At 45.2% G+C, this 22,162-nt stretch overlaps 1 protein-coding gene across 1 annotated transcript in view; it reads right to left on the bottom strand.

Moving 5' to 3' along the window:
* Positions 1-7,232, bottom strand: part of TMED10 (transmembrane p24 trafficking protein 10) — a 32,934-nt gene extending 25,702 nt beyond the window's left edge. The window contains exon 1 of the mRNA XM_040226068.1: positions 6,119-7,232. Coding sequence (XP_040082002.1) covers positions 6,119-6,343 — 225 coding nt within the window. The 5' untranslated portion in view covers positions 6,344-7,232. The remainder of the gene's footprint in view (positions 1-6,118) is intronic.
* Positions 7,233-22,162: the final 14,930 nt, after the last annotated feature.

Here is a 22,162-nt window from a genome sequence, read left to right as displayed (position 1 = left end):
TTCATCAAGAGGCTTTTTAGTTCCTCTTCACTTTCTGCCATAAGGGTGGTGTCATCTGCATATCTGAGGTTATTGATGTTTCTCCTGGCAATCTTGGTTCCAGCTTGTGCTTCTTCCAGTCCAGCGTTTCTCATGATGTACTCTGCATATAAGTTAAATAAGCAGGGTGACAATATACAGCCTTGACGTACTCCTTTTCCTATTTGGAACCAGTCTGTTGTTCCATGTCCAGTTCGAACTGTTGCTTCTTGACCTGAATATATGTTTCTCAAGAGGCAGGTCAGGTGCTCTGGTATTCCCATCTCTTTCAGAATTTTCCACAGTTTATTGTCATCCACACAGTCAAAGGCTTTGGCATAGTCAATCAAGCAGAAATAGATGTTTTTCTGGAACTCCCTTGCTTTTTCCATGATCCAGTGGATGTTGGCAATTTGATCTCTGGTTTCTATGCCTTTTCTAAAACCAGCTTGAACATCTGGAAGTTCACGGTTCATGTATTGCTGAAGCCTGGCTTGGAGAATTTTGAGCTTTACTTTACTAGCGTGTGAGATGAGTGCAACTGTGCGGTAGTTTGAGCATTCTTTGGCACTGCCATTCTTTGGGACTGGAATGAAAACCGACCTTTTTTAGTCCTGTGGCCACTGCTGAGTTTTCCAAATTTGTTGGCATATTGAGTGCAGCGCTTTCACAGCATCATCTTTCAGGATTTGAAATAGCTCAACTAGAATTCCATCACCTCCACTAGCTTTGTTCATAGTGATGCTTTCTAAGGCCCACTTGACTTCACATTCCAGGATGTCTGTGTTAGACACAGGCATTTCAATGACGATTCAGACACAGGCTCTGCTCAAGCTTGAAGTCTACCTGAGGAGATGGGTAAACACTGAACTACAAAGCAGTGATATATGGTAACACTCATGTATTCATTGGACATTAAGGTGCTCCTTGATACGAGGATGATGAATGAGAGAGGTTTATCAAGACACAAACCACAAAGATCCTTCTAAGGGAGACTGCCTCAATCAGGGCAATAGCTAAATGCCAAGCCCAGGTGACCAACTTTTGCAGAAAGTATCCATTTCTCCAAACCGTGGCTGCTTAAACCAGGGGTGGATATATGACCAAAAGGAAGATAATTAACAGGCTGTTTGGAGACCTAGAATATGGCCTAGGATATAAAAAGAAGCTGAACCACTCAGATCCTTGCACACTGGAGTTGCACCTCAGAAGGTAAAATGATGCATAGAGAGAATTCTTGAGGCAGAGTCTGGGCAGTGAGTGGTCAAACTTTAAGAGAAAGCAGAACTAAGTGAACAGAGGCTATGAAAAAGGTTGCAAATGGTGCTAAGGAGTGTGATCAAGCTCACATATAGGTTCTGCAGCCTGCACGATATATTAAACTTTTAAAAATGATACCTGACTTATGGTCTCTAAAATTCCATGCCTCACAAAAAGGAACCACAACTTCTTGAAAGAACAGCTGCATCCAGGTCAGGGGTTTGACACACGAAAGATGAGCCAAGGGTACCACCTAGCTATTCCACAAAAGAGGGAAGCCATCGAAGTCCAACAGGACTGGGTCAAAAGGATATAGGAGCCAAAGGGACAAGTACACATAAAGAATGACTGCAACTGACTAAAACAATCACTCCAAAAATGGAAGTAAACAACAATAAAAAATGATCTCAGTATAATACTTGAAACCACCACCTTCTTCAGACTACAGTGGAAATGACAAGGGCAACAACTACTTGCTGTGAAAACCAACAATAAAAAGGAATGAACTCTGCACTAAGCCCAACTTTCCTTCCTGAATTATAAATTTTAGAGTAACCAAATGGCTTTAAGTGATGAATTTCTTAGGAGTAATTCCAGCTAGTAAGTATGAAATGAACAATTAGAAAATCATCATTTCACAATCTTAATGAAACAATATATCCACATAAATCATCAATAGCTTCACAAGTTAATCAGCTTTACATTAGAGGCTCCGGGCTTTAACCAACTTTGTAGGCAGGATAATGTTCCCAACCCCCAAGAAATATCCATATCCTTATTTCCAGAACTTGTGAATATGTGATTCTATGTGGCAAAAAGGGATTTGCAGATATGGATTAAATTAAGGGTCCTTATAAGGGAAAGAAGGAAGTAGGAGAGTCAGAGATGAGATGATAGAAGCTGAGAAGAGAGAGAGGTTCGGGTAGGAGAAAGGAAGAGAAAGTTTTGGAGATACTATGCTTCTGGCTTTGAAGATGGAGGAAGGGGTCACCAGTCAAAGAGTACAGGTGGCCTCTAGAAGTTGGAAATGGCAAGTAAATGGATTCTCCCCTAGAGCCTGCAGAAGGAACACAGTCCTGTTGACACCTTGATTTTAGGATTTCTGACCTCTAGAACTGGAAGATAAATGTGAGCCATGAGCCACCAGTGAAAGTCGCTCAGCTGTGTCTGATTCTTTGTGACCCCATGGACTATACAGTCCATGGAATTCTCCAGGCCAGAATACTGGAAGTGGGTAGCCTTTCCCTTCTCCTGGGGATCTTCCCAACCCAGGGATCAAACCCAGGTCTCCCACACTGCAGGCGGATTCTTTATCAGCTGAGCTACAAGGAAAGCCCAAGAATACTGGAGTGGGTAGCCTATCCCTTTCTCCAGTGGATCTTCCTGACCCAGGAATAGAACTGGGGTCTCCTGCATTGCAGGTGGATTCTTTACCAGCTGAACTACCAGTGAGCCACTAAGTTCATGATAATTTGTTACAGCAGCAGTTGGATTTTAATACACACAACTGAATCCACTGATCTACCTTAGCAGCACCAAGGGGCACAAAAGTACTGTGTGCAGTGCCGTGATGTCACATCAAGTACACAATACCACTCGTGAAGCAACCTCACATAAACCCGAATCTAGTTACCTATTTACAGTTGATTACTTTTACAAGAACACGGGGGACAGACTTGTCAAATGACACCTCAAGGAAGCAGAGACAAATCTATAATGTAGGACATGATTTAAGGACTACTGACTCCAACAATATAATTTCAAGCATATAAAAAAAAGGGAGCTGGGGAAGAGAGAGTGAAACTATTGTAGATTAAAGAGACTTGAGAGATACAACAAATTAATTTTAAATAGCTATTTTTGAGACAGTGGAGAAATTTGAGTATGAAGTGGGTAGGTGGCTCAGTGGTGAAGAATCCACCTGCCAATGCAGGAGATGTGGGTTTGGTCCCTGGCTTGGGAAGATTCCCTGGAGGAAGAAATGGCAACCTACTCCAGAATTCTCGCCTGGGAAAGCCCATGGACAGAGAAGCCTAGAGGGCTACATTACAGGGGGTCACAAGAGTCAGATACAACTCAGTGACTAAACATCAATCAAGTATTAGACAGCATTAAGGAATTAGTGTTAACTTTGCAAGGCATGAAAATAGCCACATACCATTGTGATTAAGTTCGTATTTTTAAAGAGATTCATCCTGAAGTATGAAAGTCTGAAACACCATATTTAGACTTTAGGTTAAAACGATTCAGCATAAAATGAGAAGGGAGAAGCAGTTAAGATGAAATAAGTGTGACATGATTCCAATAATCTGGGTAACGTATACACACAGTGGACAGACTGTACTCTTCTTTATAAAAAATAAATGCCAAGACCAACTTGAATTAGTTGGTGATATTTTAAAATCAAGAGCTTTCGCTTAAAAATCTGGATTTCTAACTTCATTTTAAAAACTAGATGTAGCAACAGGTCCACATCAAGAGATGAATACTGACTATTCCAAACTGACAGTTTCCACTACTCCCAGTTATCCCCCATTTATCAATCACGGCTGCTGTTTTTCTTATAGCTGGCCCAATTCATTCATTTTTGTTACCTACTTGGCATCCAGGAGAAGGACCTCAGAAGTAGTCTGAGTAAGCTGGCCAGTAACAAGAGAACAGAGCAGACAGAGGATAAGATGGTTGGATGGCATCACCGACTCAATGGACATGAGTCTGAGAAAACTCTGGGGGATGGTGAAGGACGCCAGGGAGGCCTGATGTGCTGCAGTTCATGGGGTTGCAGAGTCGGGCTCGACTTAGAAATAAACCACCACAAAGCAAGAGAACAGAGCAGACATGGGGAGAGCAAGTGTGTGATGGTAAAATGATAGCGTGTAGATACACAGATTCCTGCTACCGAGGTCCCTTCGGCAGCCTTGGATATAAATATTCCTTTAAGAACGTGCTATATTATATGCTTCCTGTATTAAGTGCTTACTAGAAGCAAGGCAGTATGCTTGACATTCAGAAAAAAATGAACATGAAAATAATTACTGCCCTCACGATACTAACAGTCTAATGAGGAAGACAAGATATAAATACAAGTAGTTACACTGTAAGATGAAAATAAACTGAGTTTAGGGTACTGTTCAGGGTGGCTCATATATAAAATGCAAAGGGGAATGATGACAAAGTACATAAAGCTTCAGGAACAGATCATGAAGAGTGCTACAGAGTATGTTGGAAAATTTAAACTTTACCAGGTAAAGAGTAGTTAAGGTTTTAAATCATAAGTACAAATCAGAGAGGTAACACTAGAGATGAGAGTAAACTCTCTTTCACTGCTCAAATTCTTTGATTCTATGCACTACACCCTTTGAAGAGCCAGAAGCAGGACCCCCAAAATACCGTATCTAAGCCTATAAAGTTATGCCATCATTCCTTTCTTGGCCAGAGAGAAGTTTGGGGCCTGAAGAGAATAACAAAAGTCTGGGTCATGGTGCAACAGTGGTAAAAATAGTTTATATCTCTCAAAGTTTAAATAATCTGCAACTGTTAACCACTGTGCATACTCAGTCGCTTTAGTCATGCCTAACTCTTTGTTGACTGTAGGCCCCACCAGGCTCCTCTGTCTGTGGGATTCACCACGCAAGAATACTGCAGTGAGTTGCCATGCCCTTCTCCAGGAAATCTTCCTGACCCAAGGATCCAACCCTCATTTCCAGAGTCTCCTGCACTGCAGCTGGATTCTTTACCCTTTGAACCACCAAGGAGGCCATCTGTTACCACTATTGGGTTCCAATACCTTAAAAATAAACTATGGTTTTATTACACCCAAAGCTCTAATATAGTCTAAAAATGTTTCTTCCTGTCTGGGTTCAAGACCCCTCCTTTTAAAAACAAAAACCAGGTGCTTATAGTGAATGAATAAAATTACCTGAAACACAATCAAATATTGACAGATATCAAACACATTAACGCTTCAAATATCAGGTCTGGTCATCCCAAATCAATATGGGACCAAACTGGCACTTCAGTAATACTTGTCACCATCCAAGAGTATCACTGAAATTCACAGAAAACTTGGCCAAGCCCGGACTCTGGGGAACCAGAAAGGAAAGGACTAGAGACTGAGACCGTTTTGTCACCAAAAATCGACTTTAATCAATCACAGGAATGACAAATAAAAGACAGGGTGAGAATAAGATTGCAGCAGTTTTCTGTCACCTTACTTAACTCCCAACCTAAGAATCCACTTCAGCTCTGACACCAACTCTAGTACCTTTCTGAGCCTCAGTATTATCATGTGTAAAATGAGTCTAAACAGTACTTACTTCATAGGGTAGTGTACGAACTAAATGCTAATATGTGTACAGCAGCACGGACCTGAACACAGCTGATACTCAAGAAATAACAGCTTTTTATTATTCACAGTAAATTTGAGTGATTCCATTATTTTCCTGCAGGTATCAATGTCTTATGATGCTGATCCCCACAAATAATCAGCCTCCAAAGACTTCTTTGAAGATCCCTAGTTACCAGTTTAAGGTACCTAAAACCAAAACAGGGACAGGACCACAAGGACCCAAAGTCAAGGCCAAGGCCGCTCAGCGGTCACCACATCCGCCAAGGCCCTGGCGGGCCCTCTAAAGGGTTCCCGGCTTCAGTGCGCGGTTCCCAGTCCCGCCCCGCGACCGCCAACGAGCGGGGTGAGGGGGCGGTCTCGACGGCGCGCCCTTCGCGCTCCGCGCGGCCAGGCCGGCCCTCCAGACCTCCGCCCGCCCGATTCCCCGATCCTCGGCCACCTCGCCGGCGCCTGCAGTCTCCCCTCCCCGCCCCGCCCCGCCCCGCGCCGCACCTTGAGATGGGTGCGCAGGCCGCCGGCGCCCCCAGACTGGTCGGTGATCTCGTACGCGCCCGTCACCAGCAGGTCCTTGTGGATCTCCTCGCGGAGGCACTTGCGGGAGTTAACGGGCAGGTGGAAGGAGATGGCTAGGACCGAGCTGGGGCCGAGCAGGAGTAACAGCAGCAACGCGAACGGGCAAGGGCCACGCTGAGCCTGTAGGCCTGAGGAGCCAGACATGGTGCCGGAGACTCTTCGCCGCCCTGGGCCTCGATCGCGCCGGAACCGAGAGGGCCCACGGAACTCACCTCTGACCTTCCCAAAGTCGCCGGCGCCATTTTGGAGACTGGCAAATAGATTGGGGTGGGGGGAGAATGTACTAGTACACCTTTATAAAGTGAAGAAGGGATATCATACTACGTCATGCCCACAAATTAAAGTGGTTAAATGAGATTTTTCTAGGAGTTTCCAGGAAAAGTTTCATTTTTATTAAGCTCAGTGCCTGCTCAGTCGGCCATAGCAAGTACGGGCAGCTCAGGAAGTAATTTTCTTTTAACTTCCGGAAGTAGAGCCCGCGAGGTTTAAGGTCGGTGATACCATAGCAACCAAGCCCCAATAGGAAACAGCCACACTGCCTATCGCTGGGCCCGCCCACCGACCACCCCGCACCGGCTGTTGGCCGGTCCTAGCACCCTGGTGACACTTGGGACGTAGAGCACCTAAGAGGAAGACTTTGAGAAGCTGAGGAAAGACTCTAATTTGGCTATTAGGCGAGTGGGGGCCAGAACTTCAGAGAAGTTGTAGAAGTCACCTGGTGAATGTGAGCCGGAGGTGTCCAGTTGGTGCGCCTGAGTGGGGGTTATTTGGGCTGTAGTAACTAATTTCTGAATGTGCATCTTATTTAGCAATATTGAGCACCTACTCTGTCAGGTAGTATTCAAACTAAATTTGGATTAATATTTAAATTGAATGAACACTGTAGATGGACCTCATGTGCTTTGCCAGATAAGAGTTGTACATGGAGGGCAAGAATTGGTGTATTTTAAACGTTTAAAATACCGTCTTACTAGTCATAGCAAGAAAATTTACATAGTAATCATTCATGATTTCCTGTAATAAATATTTGTTGACTCCCTACTGTGTGCCAGACTCTATATTGATTTAACCATTATGGGGATTCAAGGCTGAAAAAAATAGGAAGATAAAAAAAGAGTACTTAGTTTGAAATGATCTTACTTTGATTCATGTTTATTGAGCATCTACAGAAATACCCAGAAGGTGGACTGTCTGCACTTAGCAAATTAAATAACTGTTCCGTATTTACAACTTCTTTCAGTCTACCTAGTTTTTCTGGAACTGAAGTCTCACAAACAAAACAAGAACAAACATAAAAGAGCTGTAAAGCGTTTTCAGTTCAGTTCAGTTACTCAGTCGTGTCCAACTCTTTGCGATCCCACGAACCGCAGCACGCCAGGCCTCCCTGTCCATCACCAACTGCCGGAGTCCACCCAAACCCATGTCCATTGAGTAGATAATGCCATCCAGCCATCTCATCCTCTGTCGTCCCCTTCTCCTGCCCTCGATCTTTCCCAGCATCAGGGTCTTTTCAAATGAGTCAACTCTTCGTAAAGCATTTTAAAATTTGACAAAAGGCATATAATAATTATTTTATGAGGTGTCTACTTAGGAACACTTCAGTTTGATTATTTTCTCCCTCTTCAAAGAGATATGATTGCTAATCTACTCATTGGTGATTTAGTCGCTAAGTTGTGTCTGACTTTTGTGACCCTATGTAATGTAGCCCACCAGGCTCCTCTGTCTGTGGGATTCTCCAGACAGGAATACTGGAGTGGGTTGCCATGCCCTCCTCCAGGGGATCTTCCCAACCCAGGGATCGAACCCAGGTGTCCTGCATTGCAGGCAGTCTCCTGCATTGCCGGCAACTCTTTAACGACTAAGCCCCAGAGACGCTCTCTTAGTGTGTGTATCCGAAGTCGCTTCAGTCATGTCCGACTTTTTGTGACCCTGTGGACTATAACCCACCAGGCTCCTCTGTCCGTGGGATTTCCCAGCACATCCTGATAATTTGCACTGGCCTTTTCTTGCCAGGACATGGAATCAGTACCAAGTCATTATCTAATTCATTGTTTACTCACAGTCTTGAGGCTCTGCTGATCATCAGCAAGAGATTTGCAAACCATAAAAAAAAAAAAAACCCTATGTGTATGTTTTCTTTAGATTTCTTACATTTAAATAATAGCTTATATGTTTTAAAATATTTTCACGCATATGAATTATCTTGTTTGGCACTTTCAAAAACCAGTGTGACATAGGCTGAGCAAATCTTTTGATTTTATAGATGAGGAAACTGAGGTTCTGAGACCCCAAAGAATTCTTGTACCCAAAGTCCCGTAGTTTAAAAGTGACAAAGTCAGTCTGAACTATCTTTAGAAAGGTGCTATTAATATTATTTATATTTTACAGGTGAAGAAATTGAGACTTAGAGAAATTGAGTTACTTTCCTCAGTCACAGCTCTTAAGTCCTTTCCTGTCTCACTTATCCTGGCCCCCAGCTCTTTCCTGTCCTCTGCCCCCTCTCCTCCCGCTTCCCTCCTTTATATTTTCTCCTTAGTACTCATCACTATCTAATGCTGCATATTTTACTTATTTATCATTAATAATTTAATGATAAATCTGTCAATATTAATCTGTCTCCTTAGTTAGGATATCTATTTTGTTAGGCGCAGGGATTTTTGTCTATTTTGTTCACTACTTTATTTTCTGAATCTCAAATAGTGCCTGGCACTTAGAAGGCACAATAAATAATGATTCAATGAATGCAAGATTAATTCCTTAGCTCCTAGCAGGAGGTCTAACAGCAAATCGATTCCATTATTCCTTAGCTGTTTTCACACAAATTTATTTAATCCATAATGTATTCAAAGTGTAGGATACCACTTCAGTTTCAGCAACAACATGTTTATTTTTTTTAATTGAAAAAGGTGTTCTTGTTTCCATACAAGATTACAGGGAAAAAAAAACCAAAAAGCTCCCCTCTCTGCTATGTAACTAGAGGGCAGAGTAGATACTCCAGGGAACGAGAACGTTTCAACTCTGCCTCTGTGTTAAATAAGGATTTCCCTGGTGGCTCAGATGGTAAGGAATCTTCCTGCAATTCAGGAGACATAAAAGATGTCGGTTTGATCCCTGGGTTGGAAAGATCCCCTGGAGAAGGGAATGGCAAATAAGGTACCATTTCACATCCCTTTGGGGAAAAGGCCTCATTCTGAATTGGAGAGCAAATGGAAAGTGTCCCATAACTAAAGAAAATGTTTTTTTTTTTTTTTTTCCACACCCTGGCCTCACAGTGCTCTGCTATCCCATCATCCTGAAACTTCCCCAGCCAGCCTCACCTAAGATTCCTGAAAACCCCACTCCCCCAACCCAGCCTCTGGAGGTGAAGAGATGTCACCAGGATGCACCCTCCACCCAGTCTGTCTTTAAGCCACAGAATTCACAAACTTTCGTTTGTATGAGAGGGAGTTTGTTTAACACACCTCACTCCAGACAGTGAATCAGAAGCTCTTATTAAACATCTGCATTTGTAACAAGCTTGCTGGGCAGTTCTGTGGTTGGGAGTCTCTTGGTGAGCTATGGCCCCTTGATGCCTCCTTCAAGAAACCTAATCCTCTGGTGTGGCTTGAGGCTCCCCGGCTCCCACGCAGAAGCAGTCAAGGATGCCTACCTCCAGTATCCCTGCCCATTTGCGTGTACAGTCCCACTCACAAAGCTGTATTTGAATAGCTAAAACAAGATGGGTTCTGTGAAGAGACAAGAGAGCCTTTTGGAAAGCAGTTTGTCATGTGTCATACTCTTTGACCCAGAGAGTGACTCCAAGGATCTTTTCTGTGGGTCCTCTAAGTTCTAGAGTCCCCTGGGGAGCTGATCCTGGAAACTCTATGCTGCCCTGTGGGTGATCTCATCCCGTCCAGGACTTGAAATGCATCCGTAGAGGATAACTCCCAGGTGTGAATCTCCAGCCCTGCCCTCTCCCCTAAACTCCAGAGTCTGTATCAGGCTCCTGACTTGACATCTCCACTTGGATGACTAATAGGCAATTCACACTTAACTCTTGATTTGCCCTCTCTCCCTACTCCCAAATCTGCTTCTTTCCCCATCTCAGTAAATGACACCACTTTCTACTTCTTCACTGAGGCCATCCTTGTTTCCTCTTTCTCTTACCTCCCAACCCACACAGAGCCAGTTCATCAGCAAGTCCTACGAGTTCTGTGTCCTAAATTTATGTCTATCAGTTTCTACTTCTCTCTGGGCTAGGGATCGGCCAAGAACTGCCCAGCTAGGCAGGCCAAATCTGTCTGGCAGCCTCCGGCTTTTATATTGCCCGGGAGCTAAGAATGGTTTCCACACTTGCAGAGGTTGTTACAAATGAAGGAGAAGGGTCAGGAGAGAGAGGGGGAGAGGCAGAATGTGTGCAAGAGAGCTTATGTGGCTCACAAAACCTATTTACTATCTGACCCTTTACAGAAAAGTTTTCTTCTCTCACTAAGATAAGACTACAGCCTCTCCTGTTGTTTCTGCTTCCATTCTTGCGCCACTATAGCCACACTCCTTAATACACCTTGTGATTTTCCTGGAAAGATGTAAATCAGATCGATCAGAATAAAGCCCAAATACTTTAGCACGTCCCACTGATTGCCACTGCAATCAGTCTCCTGCCTACCTCCCTAATCTCACCTTACTCGATGATCACTTCCTCCTACCACCCACCCGGTCACTCTCCTACAGTCACCTGGCCTTCTAAACACTTGAAGCTTCTACCTGTATCAGGGCCTTTGCACTGAACGCCTACCTGGAACTCTCTTCCTTGTCCCATGGGCCCTGGATGCTGCAGGCTCCTCCTGCTGTTCAGGTCCCAATTCCAATATTACCTCCCAGGGAGCTCACCTTATGTAAGTAACCCTGTCCTCAGGTTACTTTTTATCATGTGATCTGGTTTTATTATCTATATAGGGTTCATGTGCATGCTAAGTGGCTCCAGTCATGTCCAACTCTTTGCGACCCTATTGGACTCTAGCCCGCCAGGCTCCTCTGTCCATGGAGCTCTTGAGGCAAGAATACTGGAGTCAGTTGCCATGCCCTCTACCAGGGGATCATCTGGACCCACGGATGGAACCCGAATCTCTTACATCCTCTGCATTGGCAGTCAGGTTGTTTACCATGAGCACCACCTGAGAAGCCCTTGCCATTGTTTGACGGTATCTTGTTCTTTCATTTTTGTTTGTTAATTATCACCCAGCCCAACTGGAACTTAAGCTCCAAGAGAGCAATCTTTGCTGTGTGCCTGATGTATCTCTGAGGCCAGGCACAGTACTCTGTGCACACTGGGTGGTCAGATATTTGCTGAATGAAATACTACAACGTAACATAAAGCACTTAGCACACCAGCATAGACCAGTTGCTCCATAAATACTAGTTCCTCATCTAGTATTTTAATTGCCATTTTTATATGGAGAAGCTGAGGTCTAACGTTGTTTTAGTGACTTGCTTCAAGCCATACGATGAGTCAGTATTAGAGCTGAGAATAGAAATGAGAGTAGACCAGTTTTCAGACATAACTGTCATTACATTTGATAAAACATGATATATATTATTTAGTCCCCACTCTACTAAGAAGTTTTCGATTCTTCTGGGTTTCTTTTTCTACTCTCACTTATATTCAAAATACAACTTTTGTGGGTTTAAGTAAATGTAAGTCTTTCAGGACATTCTTAAAGATGTTGATAGTTGATGTGAAACTTGTAGAATCAATTAACATCTCCCCTTAATTCATTTTGCTTAAAAGACAAGATTTATCTTCTCTCCAGATTCTCATGATGCTGAATTTTTATCTCCCTAGGAGGAAGCATGACCTCCTCCCTAACCCTCCATCACAATTAATGCCCTTCATTAGTGTTGTTTCTAGAACATAGTCAAGGTAAGGTAAGCCTATCAGGGCCCAGCCTTTATGTTACATCCTATAAATCTTTAGTTCCAGGATCAAAGTTTTTCTAGTGCTGTATGTGAGTTGAGAACACTAAGAAGTCTGGATTTAAGAAAAAATTATTAGGAAGAATTTTTATTTATGTATTTATTTTGGGCTGTCCTGCATGGCATGTGGAATCTTAGTTCCCAGACCTGGGATCAAACCCGTGTCCCCTGCAATGGAAGCAGAGTCTAAACTCCTGGAACATGAGGAAAGTCTCAGGAAGAACTTTAAAAATGAGGCAAGCACAAGATAATAATATATGTTCCCAAAGAAGTTTCAGAAAATATAAGAACCATCGCATGAACCATTACCACTATCCACGTACCTTGAGAGCAAACCAAAGCTGACAAGGGCCGGAGTGGAAGGGAGGTGTCACTTCTGTCCCATCGGCACTGTTTTCTTATGGAGAACACCAGCCCCAGAGCCCAGGGCAGAGAGGTGAAGTCCTGGAGGCCAGGAAGGCAGAATTCCAAGGCAAGAATGAGATGGAAAGAAATCCAGCTGGCCAGCTGGAGTGGAGGAACCAAGGTGCAAAAAAAAAAAAAAAAAAAAAGGGAGTTGCAAAGATGAGACTCTAGGGAAGAAGGATGTAGGGTCAGGGAGCTAAGAAGGAACTGCAGGGGCACCATGTTTACCTTATGTCCGTAGCCAATCAAGCTTCTGAGAAGAAACAAAAAATGTATTGAGAAGGAAAGACAGAAATGGGGAAATTGCTCAGTGCTTTGTGAAGCAGCTCCAGAGCTGAGGCACCCCAAAGGAAGATTCATAGCCAAATGGCATCTACCCTCATGTCCCTGGAAACAGCTGTGCCTGCAGCCTGCACACATGCAGGTCCTAAGAGCTCTCAGGATCACTTCAAAAAGCCCTCTGAGACTTAAAAAGCTTCGTGACTGAGAGCAGAGGACTACACTGGTTTTGGCCTTCACTCCTGGTTCTGAAAAGGTTTTGTTTTCTCTCCAACGCACTGTTCTTGATAAGCCACTAAGCAGTCAGCATCTGGTATCTGCCATCACCAGCTATCTCTGGAATCTACCAGAAGTTATTCTCCTCCCCCAAAAGCTCTATCTTGTGAGTGATACAGACCATACAGATGGGAAAAGACCAGCAGCTGCAGACACCTTGATAATGCCCACTTGACTTTCTCTTTATTATTTACTTGATTCAGCTCTGTACACTGAATTCACCCGGCAGATTTTTAAAGACTGCCAATGCCTAGAACCCACCTGGGACCTAATGCAGTCCCAGGTCTGCAGAATATCTGGCTCTTGTCCAGGGGAATAGCGTATGTCAGTTGTTCCCAAACTTTGCTACACACTGGACCCATCTGGAGATCTTTAATAAACACTGATGCCTGTCTCTTCCCACGACACCCCTTCCCCCAGACATTCTGATGCAAATGGTACGGGTGCAGGCTGGGCATTTAGACGTTTTAAAACTTCCCAACATGGCACCCAGAGTTGCAAATTAATGCTGCACCTAACCCTTGGCCATTCCTATTTCCATCCCTGACCTTTCCACACCTTCCAAGGAAAACACTACATAAATATTTCTCAGTCCGATTTCCATCCCTGTTTCTCCTGCCCGAGCACTGCTGCCCTTTCTCCTGGGACACGACACGAAATTGGACCTCTGGTAAGGGGAGTCTGGAACCTTGTCCCATGCTGAGGGACAAGGTTCATTTCTGGGCCAGCCATGTTCTGCCAGCTCAAGTGTCAGCAAAGGGGGAATGGGAAGCCAGGACTTTAGATGAAGAGGAAGTTCTCTTGCAGGCACATGAGGGAGGCTTTTTTTTTCTCATTCTTGCAGAAAGTCATTGTGGCACGTGGGCAAAGGAAGTATTAATAACCTTGCTAAAGAGATACTTCTCCAAGATTTGGTGTTTCACAGACCACAGCCAGTGCTGTCAGTTCTACAGATGGCCAACTTCTGCATTTCAGATAGTGGCTTCTGAAGATAGCTCAACTCGCATCCCTAAAGCAGAAGACCCAGCTGTGGGGAAGGGAACCATCAGAGTCTCTAAGCCAGAGGTCAACACCACTACCCACATGAGGGTCAGGGGCAAGCAAAATCATTAGAAGTGACTCTTTTGGAGTGAAGTTAAAGTAACAACAGCCAGCCTTGCAATAATCAGGGCTTTGTGGCAAACCCACAGTGAGAGCCTTGGACTGGACTTCCCTCAGGAGATGTGTCCTTTAGACAGGGGTCCTGGCTCTGCCCTGCCACCCACTCACTGGGCGGCCTTGGGCTAGAAATTACGCCATCTAGGTGTTGACTTCCTCCTTTGTAAAATGTGAAGCCAGAGACTGAGAACAGAGCCTTTCTTTGACTTTTTATAAGCATGCATTCAAAACAGTGGAGAAATCGCAGACTCGCAAAGGTGATGCCACCGCATTGCTCACAGCCGGGTTCCTCTACCCTCCTCCCGGGCCCAGTGTCCTGGTTGGAGGTTCAGCAAGCACAGCTGAGCCGTCTCCGGGCCAGGACAACCACAGTTCAGCTTCTAATTGCAAAGACCTCTGATTGCAAAGACCGGCAAAGGATGGGCGGAGGATGGAAGCCTCTGTATTACTAGTCTCCAAGCTTTGCCAATAACACATTACCACAAATTTGGTGGCTTAAAACAGCAAAAGTGTATCCTGTCACAGTTTTGGAGACCAAGCGTCTGAAATCAGGGTGTCAGCAGGGACAAGCTCCTTCTGAAGTCTTTTCCCTTGCCTCTTCCAGTTCTTGGTGGCTCCAGGCATCCCTTGGCTTATGGCAGCAAAGCTCCAATCTCTGTCTCTCTCTTCAGATTAACTCTTCTGTGTCTCTCCTCTGTGTCTTGTAAGGACACTTGCGTTTGGATTTAGGGTCCACCCAGATAATCCAGGATGATCTCATCTCAAAATCCTTAACTCAGTTACATCAGCAGAGACACTTTTTCCAATTAAAGTCTCTTTCACAGGTACCAGGGATTAGGAGGACTTCACCATATCTTTCTGAGGACACAATTCAATCCAATGTAGCCTCCAAGTGGAGGAGGGTAGAAGAATGTGAAAAAACATAGTCGATACTTAATATCCACAGTTTGTTGTGATCTACCCAGTCAAAGGCCTTGGCATAGTCAACAAAGCAGAAGTTTTTCTGGAATTCTCTTGCTTTTCAATGATCCAGTATGTTGGCAATTTGATCTCTGGTTCCTCTGGTTTTTCTAAATCCAGCTTGAACATCTGGAAGTTCTCAGTTAACGTACTGTTGAAGCCTGGCTTGAAGAATTTTGAGCATTGCTTTGCTAGCATGTGAGATGAATGCAATTGTGCAGTAGTTTGAGCATTCTTTGGCATTGCCTTTCTTTGCGATTGGAATGAAAACTGATCTTTTCCAGTCCTGTGGCCACTGCTGAGTTTTCCAAATTTGCTGGCATATTGAGTGCAGTACTTTCACAGCATCATCTTTCAGGATTTGAAATAGCTCAACTGGAATTCCTTCACCTCCACTAACTTTGTTTGTAGTGATGCTTCCTAAGGCCCACTTGACTTCACATTCCAGGATGTCTGGCTCTAGGTGAGTGATCACACCATCATGGTTATCTGGGTCATGAAGATCTTTTTTGTACAGTTCTTCTGTGTATTCTTGCCACCTCTTCTTAATATCTTTTGCTGCTGTTAGGTCCATACCATTTCTGTCCTTTATTGTGCCCATCTTTGCATGGAAAGTTCTCTTGGTATCTCTAATTTTCTTGAATTGATCTCTAGTCTTTCCCATTCTTTTGTTTTCCTCTATTTCTTTGCATTGATCACTGAGGAAAGCTGTCTCATCTCTCCTTGCTATTCGTTGGAATTCTGCATTCAGATGGGTGTATCTTTCCTTTTCTCCTTTGCCTTTAACTTCTCTTCTTTTCTCAGCTATTTGTAAGGCCTCCTCAGACAACCATTTTGCTTTTTTGCATTTCTTTTTCTTGGGGATGGTCTTGATCGCTGCCTTCTGTACAATGTCACAAACCTCCGTCCATAGTTCTTCAGGCACTCTTATCTATCAGATCTAATACCTTGAATCTATTTGTCCCTTCCACTGTATAATTGTAAGTGATTTGGTTTAGGTCATACCTGAATGGTCTAATGGTTTTCCTTACTTTCTTCAATTTAAGTCTGAATATGGCAATAAGGAGTTCATGATCTGAGCCACAGTCAGCTCCTGGTTTTATTTTTGCTGACTGTATAGAGCTTCTCCATCTTTGGCTGCAAAGAATATAATCAATCTGATTTTGGTATTGACCATCTGGTGATGTCCATGTGTAGGGTCATCTCTTGTGTTGTTGGAAGATGGTGTTTGCTATAACCAGCCCATTCTCTTGGCAGAACTCTGTTAGCCTTTGCCCTGCTTCATTTTGTACCACAAGGCCAAACTTGACTGTTACTCCAGATGTTTCTTGACTTCCTACTTCTGCATTCCAGTCCTCTATGATGAAAAGGATATCTTTTTTGGGTGTTAGTTCTTGGTCTTGTAGGTCTTCATAGAACTGTTCAACTTCTTCAGCATTACTGGTTGGGACATAGACTTAGATTACTGTGATATTGAATGGTTTGCCTTGGAAAAGATGAGAGATCATTCTATCATTTTTGAGATTGCACCCAAGTACTGCATTTCAGACTCTTTTGTTGACTATGAGGTTTACTCCACTTCTTCTAAGGGATTCTTGTCCACAGTAGTAGACATAATGGTCATCTGAATTAAATCCACCCATTCCAGTCCATTTTAGTTCACTGATTCCTAAAACATCGATGTTCACTCTTGCCATCTCCTATTTGACCACTTCCAATTTGCCTTGATTCGTGGACCTAACATTCCAGGTTCCCATACAATATTGCTCTTTACAGCATCAGACTTTACTTCCATCACCAGTCACATTCACAACTGGTGCTGTTTTTGCTTTGGCTCCGTCTCTTCATTCTTTTGGCAGTTAGTTCTCCATTGATCTCCAGTAGCACATTGAGCACCTACTAACCTGGGGAGTTCATCTTTCAGTGTCCTATCTTTTTGCCTTTTCATACCATTCGTGGGGTTCTCAAGGCAAGAATACTGAAGTGGTTTGCTGTTCCCTTCTCCAGTGGAGCACGTTTTGTCAGAACTCTCCAGCATGACCCATCTACCTTGGGTGGCCCTACATGGCCTGGCTCATAGTTTCACTGAGTTAGACAAGGCCGTGGCCCATGTGATCAGTTGATTAGTTTTCTGTGACTGTGGTTTTCAGTCTGTCTGCCCTCTGATGGATAAGGATAAGAGGCTTATGGAAGCTTCCTGATGGGAGAGACTGACTGAGGGGGAAGCTGGGTCTTGTTCTGATGGGCGGGGCCATGCTCAGTTAATCTTTAGTCCAATTCTCTGTTGATGAGTGGGGCTGTGTTCTCTCTCTGTCCTGAGACCAAACTATGGTAGGGTCACGAAGAGAATGGTGACCTCCTTCAGAAGGTCTGGTGCACACACTGTTGCATTCAGCACCCTTGACCCTGCAGCTGGCCACTGTTGACCCACGCTTCCGCGGACTCCCAGACACTCACAGGCAAGTCTGGATCAGTCTCTAGTGGAGTCACTGCTCCTTTCTCCTGGGTCCTGGTGCACACAGGGTTTTGTTTGTGCCCTGCAAGAGTCTGTTTCCCCAGTCCTGTGTAAGTTCGGTCATCAGATCCCAGTGGCCTCCAAAGTCAAATTCCCTGGTGGTTTTCAATCCCTTTGCCAGATCCCCAGGTTGGGAAAGCTGTTGTATAGGTCGTAGAGCTTTCTTAACAGTGAGAGAATTTGTTTGGTATATTTGTTCTGCAGTTTGTGGGTTGTCTGCTCGGAGTCTCTATTGTGGGGTTAATGGTGCCCTCCTCCAGGACGGCTTATGCCACACACTGTGTGACCCAGGTCTGTTGGTCCAGGGTGTGGCTGCAAATTGAATAAATAAATAAATAAATTTTAAAATCTTATGATAACTTGTAAGGGGAAAAAAAGGTGAAAAATAATATATATTTATATATATACATATAAAACTGAGGCACTTTGCTGTACACCTGAAACTGATGCTGCTGCTAAGTCACTTCAGTTGTGTCTGACTCTGTGTGACCCCATAGACGGCAGCCCACCGAGCTCCCCCATCCCTGGGATTCTCCAGGCAAGAACACTGGAGTGGGTTGCCATTTCCTTCTCCAATGCATGAAAGTGAAAAGGGAAAGTGAAGTCGCTCAGTCGTGTCCGACCCTCAGCGACCCCATGGACTGCAGCTCACCAGGCTCCTCCATCCATGGGATTTTCGAGGCGAGAGTACTGGAGTGGGGTGCCATCGCCTTCTCCAACACCTGAAACCAGCATGATCTAAATCAACTATTGTTGTTGTTTAGTCATATCTGACTCTTGTGACCCCATGGGCTGTAGCCCGCCAGGCTCCTCTGTCTTGGGATTTACCAGGGAAGAATACTGGAGTGGGTTACCATTTCCTTCTCCAGGAGATCTTGAAACTAACATAATGTTATATGTAAGTATACCTCAGTTGAAAAAAAAAAAGCCTAGGTCAAATGCCACCTTGTCCAGGAGAACTTGCCTGTTTTCATTGCCCAGATGTTACCTCACTGGGCCATCTAGTAATTCCTGCACTATGTGTTCCCCTCCCAGCTCCAGACCACCAGCATCAGAATGACCCACAGAGCTGATTAAAAATACAAATTTCTGGCCTCCTTGCCTCCAGGGTCAGGCTTTCTGGGCCCTGCTCCTCAGTGTATGCATTTTAGATCATCTCCCTGGCAGATTCTGGTGAAGCGGAGGTTTGAGAAGCCATGCTGTGTATACTCCATGACCACTTCTCTGCTGTATCTCTAGATGCCTTACATGTATTTAAGCTGATGAGAGGCAGGATGTAAGTGTGTGGTCCTGGAGTCAGAATACTCAAGTTCTGTTACCCATGAACTGCATGACTTCAGACTGGTTACTTAATCTCTCTGTGTGTTTGCTTTCTAATGTAAATGGGAAAAATTACAGTGTCTACCTTTTAAGCTTATGGTGAGAATTAAATGAAATAAAACATTGACAACATTAAGAATAGTTTCTGGCATATAGTATGCACTCAGTAAATGTAAGTTGTCATGAAACAGAACAGGCTGGCATGGCTTTTTTTTTTTCCCACTGTATTCCTAGATCCCTCCCTCCCAGGAACATCCCCTATCATCACCAATTAACTGCTAATATTATTGAATCTTTTTCTTTTGGGGGCACTGTGCTAAGCTCAGTACATGTGTTATCTCACATTACCCTCTCAACAATGATATAAAGCAGATGGTATTATTTCCTCCCATTTTGCAGATAAGGAAACTGAGGCCCAGGCTGGTTAAGTAACTTGCCCAGAGTGCTGCAGTCAGGGAATGGTGAGGCTGGGATGTGCAGTATCAGCTTGGGTCCCCACTCCCTCTGCTTGCCTACGTACTCTGCTTCTACGATCCTCCCACAGGCACCCCCCCAATGCTCTCATCAGGCCCAGCCACCTCTCTGAACCAGCTTGCCAAACCTTCCCTCGGCAGCTTCCCCACAGCAAGCTCCACCTGTTTTTCTGATCCCTCCCAACCGTGCTTTTCCAGGCTTTGCCTCCTCGGTCTGGGGCCCTCCAAGAAAATGTCCTCTTCTCAGAGGCGTTGAATCAAACCGTAGTTTCCCTCCATCTTCCTGGGGAGCACCTTCCAATCCTACCTCTGCCCCTAGGGTCTCCCCAAAACCCAAACCCTTCGCCTCACACACAGCCACTTGGGCTGGTTTCCTCCTCAAGCCCCCGGTGGCCCCGGTGTCCGCAGAGAGCCTGCCTCCCTCTTCCTTCTCTGTCCTTGTTGCCCTTCAGGTGGTTGAGACCTGGATGCCAGGGAAGCAAAGGCAGTCAGGCTGCAGGATGCGGCTCTCATCCTCTACCGAATCCCAGGTCCACAGCCTCCCGCTGAGTCCTCCACTCAGCTGCTGTCAGGGAGGGGCCTCTTACCGGGCCCCACTCTGCTGCCCACACTCCCGCTTCTTGTCGGCAGCCCAGGACCTGGGGCCACCATCAAGCACACAGGCCTTATCACTACACAAACACTTCCTCCTTCCCCCAATACTTTCTCTCACACAATGGGTAATCAGGGTGAACTTCCTCTGACAATTTACTGAGCAAACACTCACTAGGCTCCTGCCCTATGCTGAGGCTTGTGGGGCAGCCCAACCTGGTCCCCACCTCCAGGAGCCTTGAATCTGGTCGAGATGAAACACACACAGGAGTGTCTGGGGGCCTAGTGCTCTGTGGCCCGGAACACCAGGGTGCTGATCCCATTTCTGCTCTTCACTCGCTGGCTGTACCTCAGAGCAAGTTACTTACCCTTTCTGATCCTGAGTTGTCTCAGCTGTAAAATAGGAATGATGCTGCTTAGGTTGGCCGTGGGAATTAACTAAGATATGATTCACAAAGGGCCTGGCAGAGCCCCTGAGGTAATTATGTTAACTCCTGAGTTCCAGGGGGACATGGGGTAGGGTCTTCCAGGAGTTGGAGGAAGTTCCCACCTTTCTTCAGGTGGGAAAGCATCATGGTTATAGGAATGGTTTCCTCCAGGGACTGAGTTTCTGCTTTGAAAGCAAAACATCATACAGAATGGCTTCTTTCTCTAGTCCCTGCTCTTCTGAGATCTAGGTGGAGGTGTGGTTTCGACTTCTCAGGTTTCAACTGAGTGGTCCCAGCATATAGGTCAGCCAATCACTTAGTCAACAAGAACTCATTGGTAACTCAGGTGCTGGGAAACCCAGATGGAGTGTACAACAAAACCCCTCAGTCTAACACGGGGTGGTGGCAGTGGCTGGTCATAACATGCCCACATGCAACAAGAGAACGTTAGAGGAAAAGTCAGTTTCCCAGGTAGGCGCTAATACTGTGGGCACAACCTTTAAAACAGAGATCACAGGAGGCCTGGAGTGGTTGGGAAATTTCTCATGGCTGAGGAATCAGTATGCAAAATCACTGCAATGCAGGTGAAGCATCAGCTTCGTGTCGAAACAGGAGTGAAAGCGGTTCCCTCCCAATGCCCTTCCATCAAAACTTGCAAGCCAAATGGACAACCTTTCAGCCTCCACATTTGGCCTTTTTTCCCCTAACGCTTTCACTTTAGAGTTTCTTTGTGCTCTGCCCTGGGTTTGTAGGAAACACGGTCGAGGAAGAAGAGAGAGGGACCAGAATCGGCTGGGCACTGGTAGAGGGCACCCAGGGGGCCGGGGCCACAGAGCAATTGGCATTGGGTAGCAGGAATTGGGAAGCTAGCTTCTGGCCTCGAATGGGGTGGCTTGGGGGAAAAGGTGATGCTGTTTATCCTTCCAGTGAAGGAAGATTCTAGAGAAGGACACCAAGAGGGAGCATGGTACTGTGATAGACAAAGGCTGAGCCGAAGTCAGAGGCTGACTCAGTTTTACATTAAGCGCTGGACACTGATCTGCCAGGTGGCCTTGGCCAGGTAAGTACTTTACCTCTTTGAACCTCAGTCACCCAATCTCTCAATAAGAAGAAAAGCATCTGCTCCGTGGAGCTTTTGTGAGGACTGAAAATTACAGAGCACAACGCCTGCCAGAAGGTAGGTGATCAAGTTCCCTTCCCTCTTCTCAACCTTCTAGGAATGCCCCAGAAATACAAGACTGACTATATTTAGTGTCTGACTCCCTCCTCCGCCCACCCCTGGTAAACTTAGAATTAAGCTACTTATGCTAAAGCCCCTTCCAGTTCTCAAATTTTCTGGTAGCACGCGTGGACTGAGTGGGAGGGGACGGTCGTCAGTTCACCTCCTGGAGCTGTGTTGGCTATCGCTGCCACAAGCCTGGACTCTGAACAGCCCACACTGTACCCCTGGGTGCGAGAGCCTGCTAGTTGGGACCCTGCAGGGGGTGGGAAAGGTGCCCAGAAGCCTGACAGCTCCTCCTTTTCCTGTCCAAGTTTCCCATATTTCCTTCACTCCCCTTTGCCAAAATTTGCCTTGTGTGATGGTGGGTGTGGAGATGGGGGTAAA

This window comes from Oryx dammah, unplaced genomic scaffold (assembly GCF_014754425.2).
Source record: "Oryx dammah isolate SB20612 unplaced genomic scaffold, SCBI_Odam_1.1 HiC_scaffold_26, whole genome shotgun sequence".
Taxonomy (NCBI): domain Eukaryota; kingdom Metazoa; phylum Chordata; class Mammalia; order Artiodactyla; family Bovidae; genus Oryx; species Oryx dammah.
This window is presented reverse-complemented; position numbering and strand designations above follow the sequence as displayed.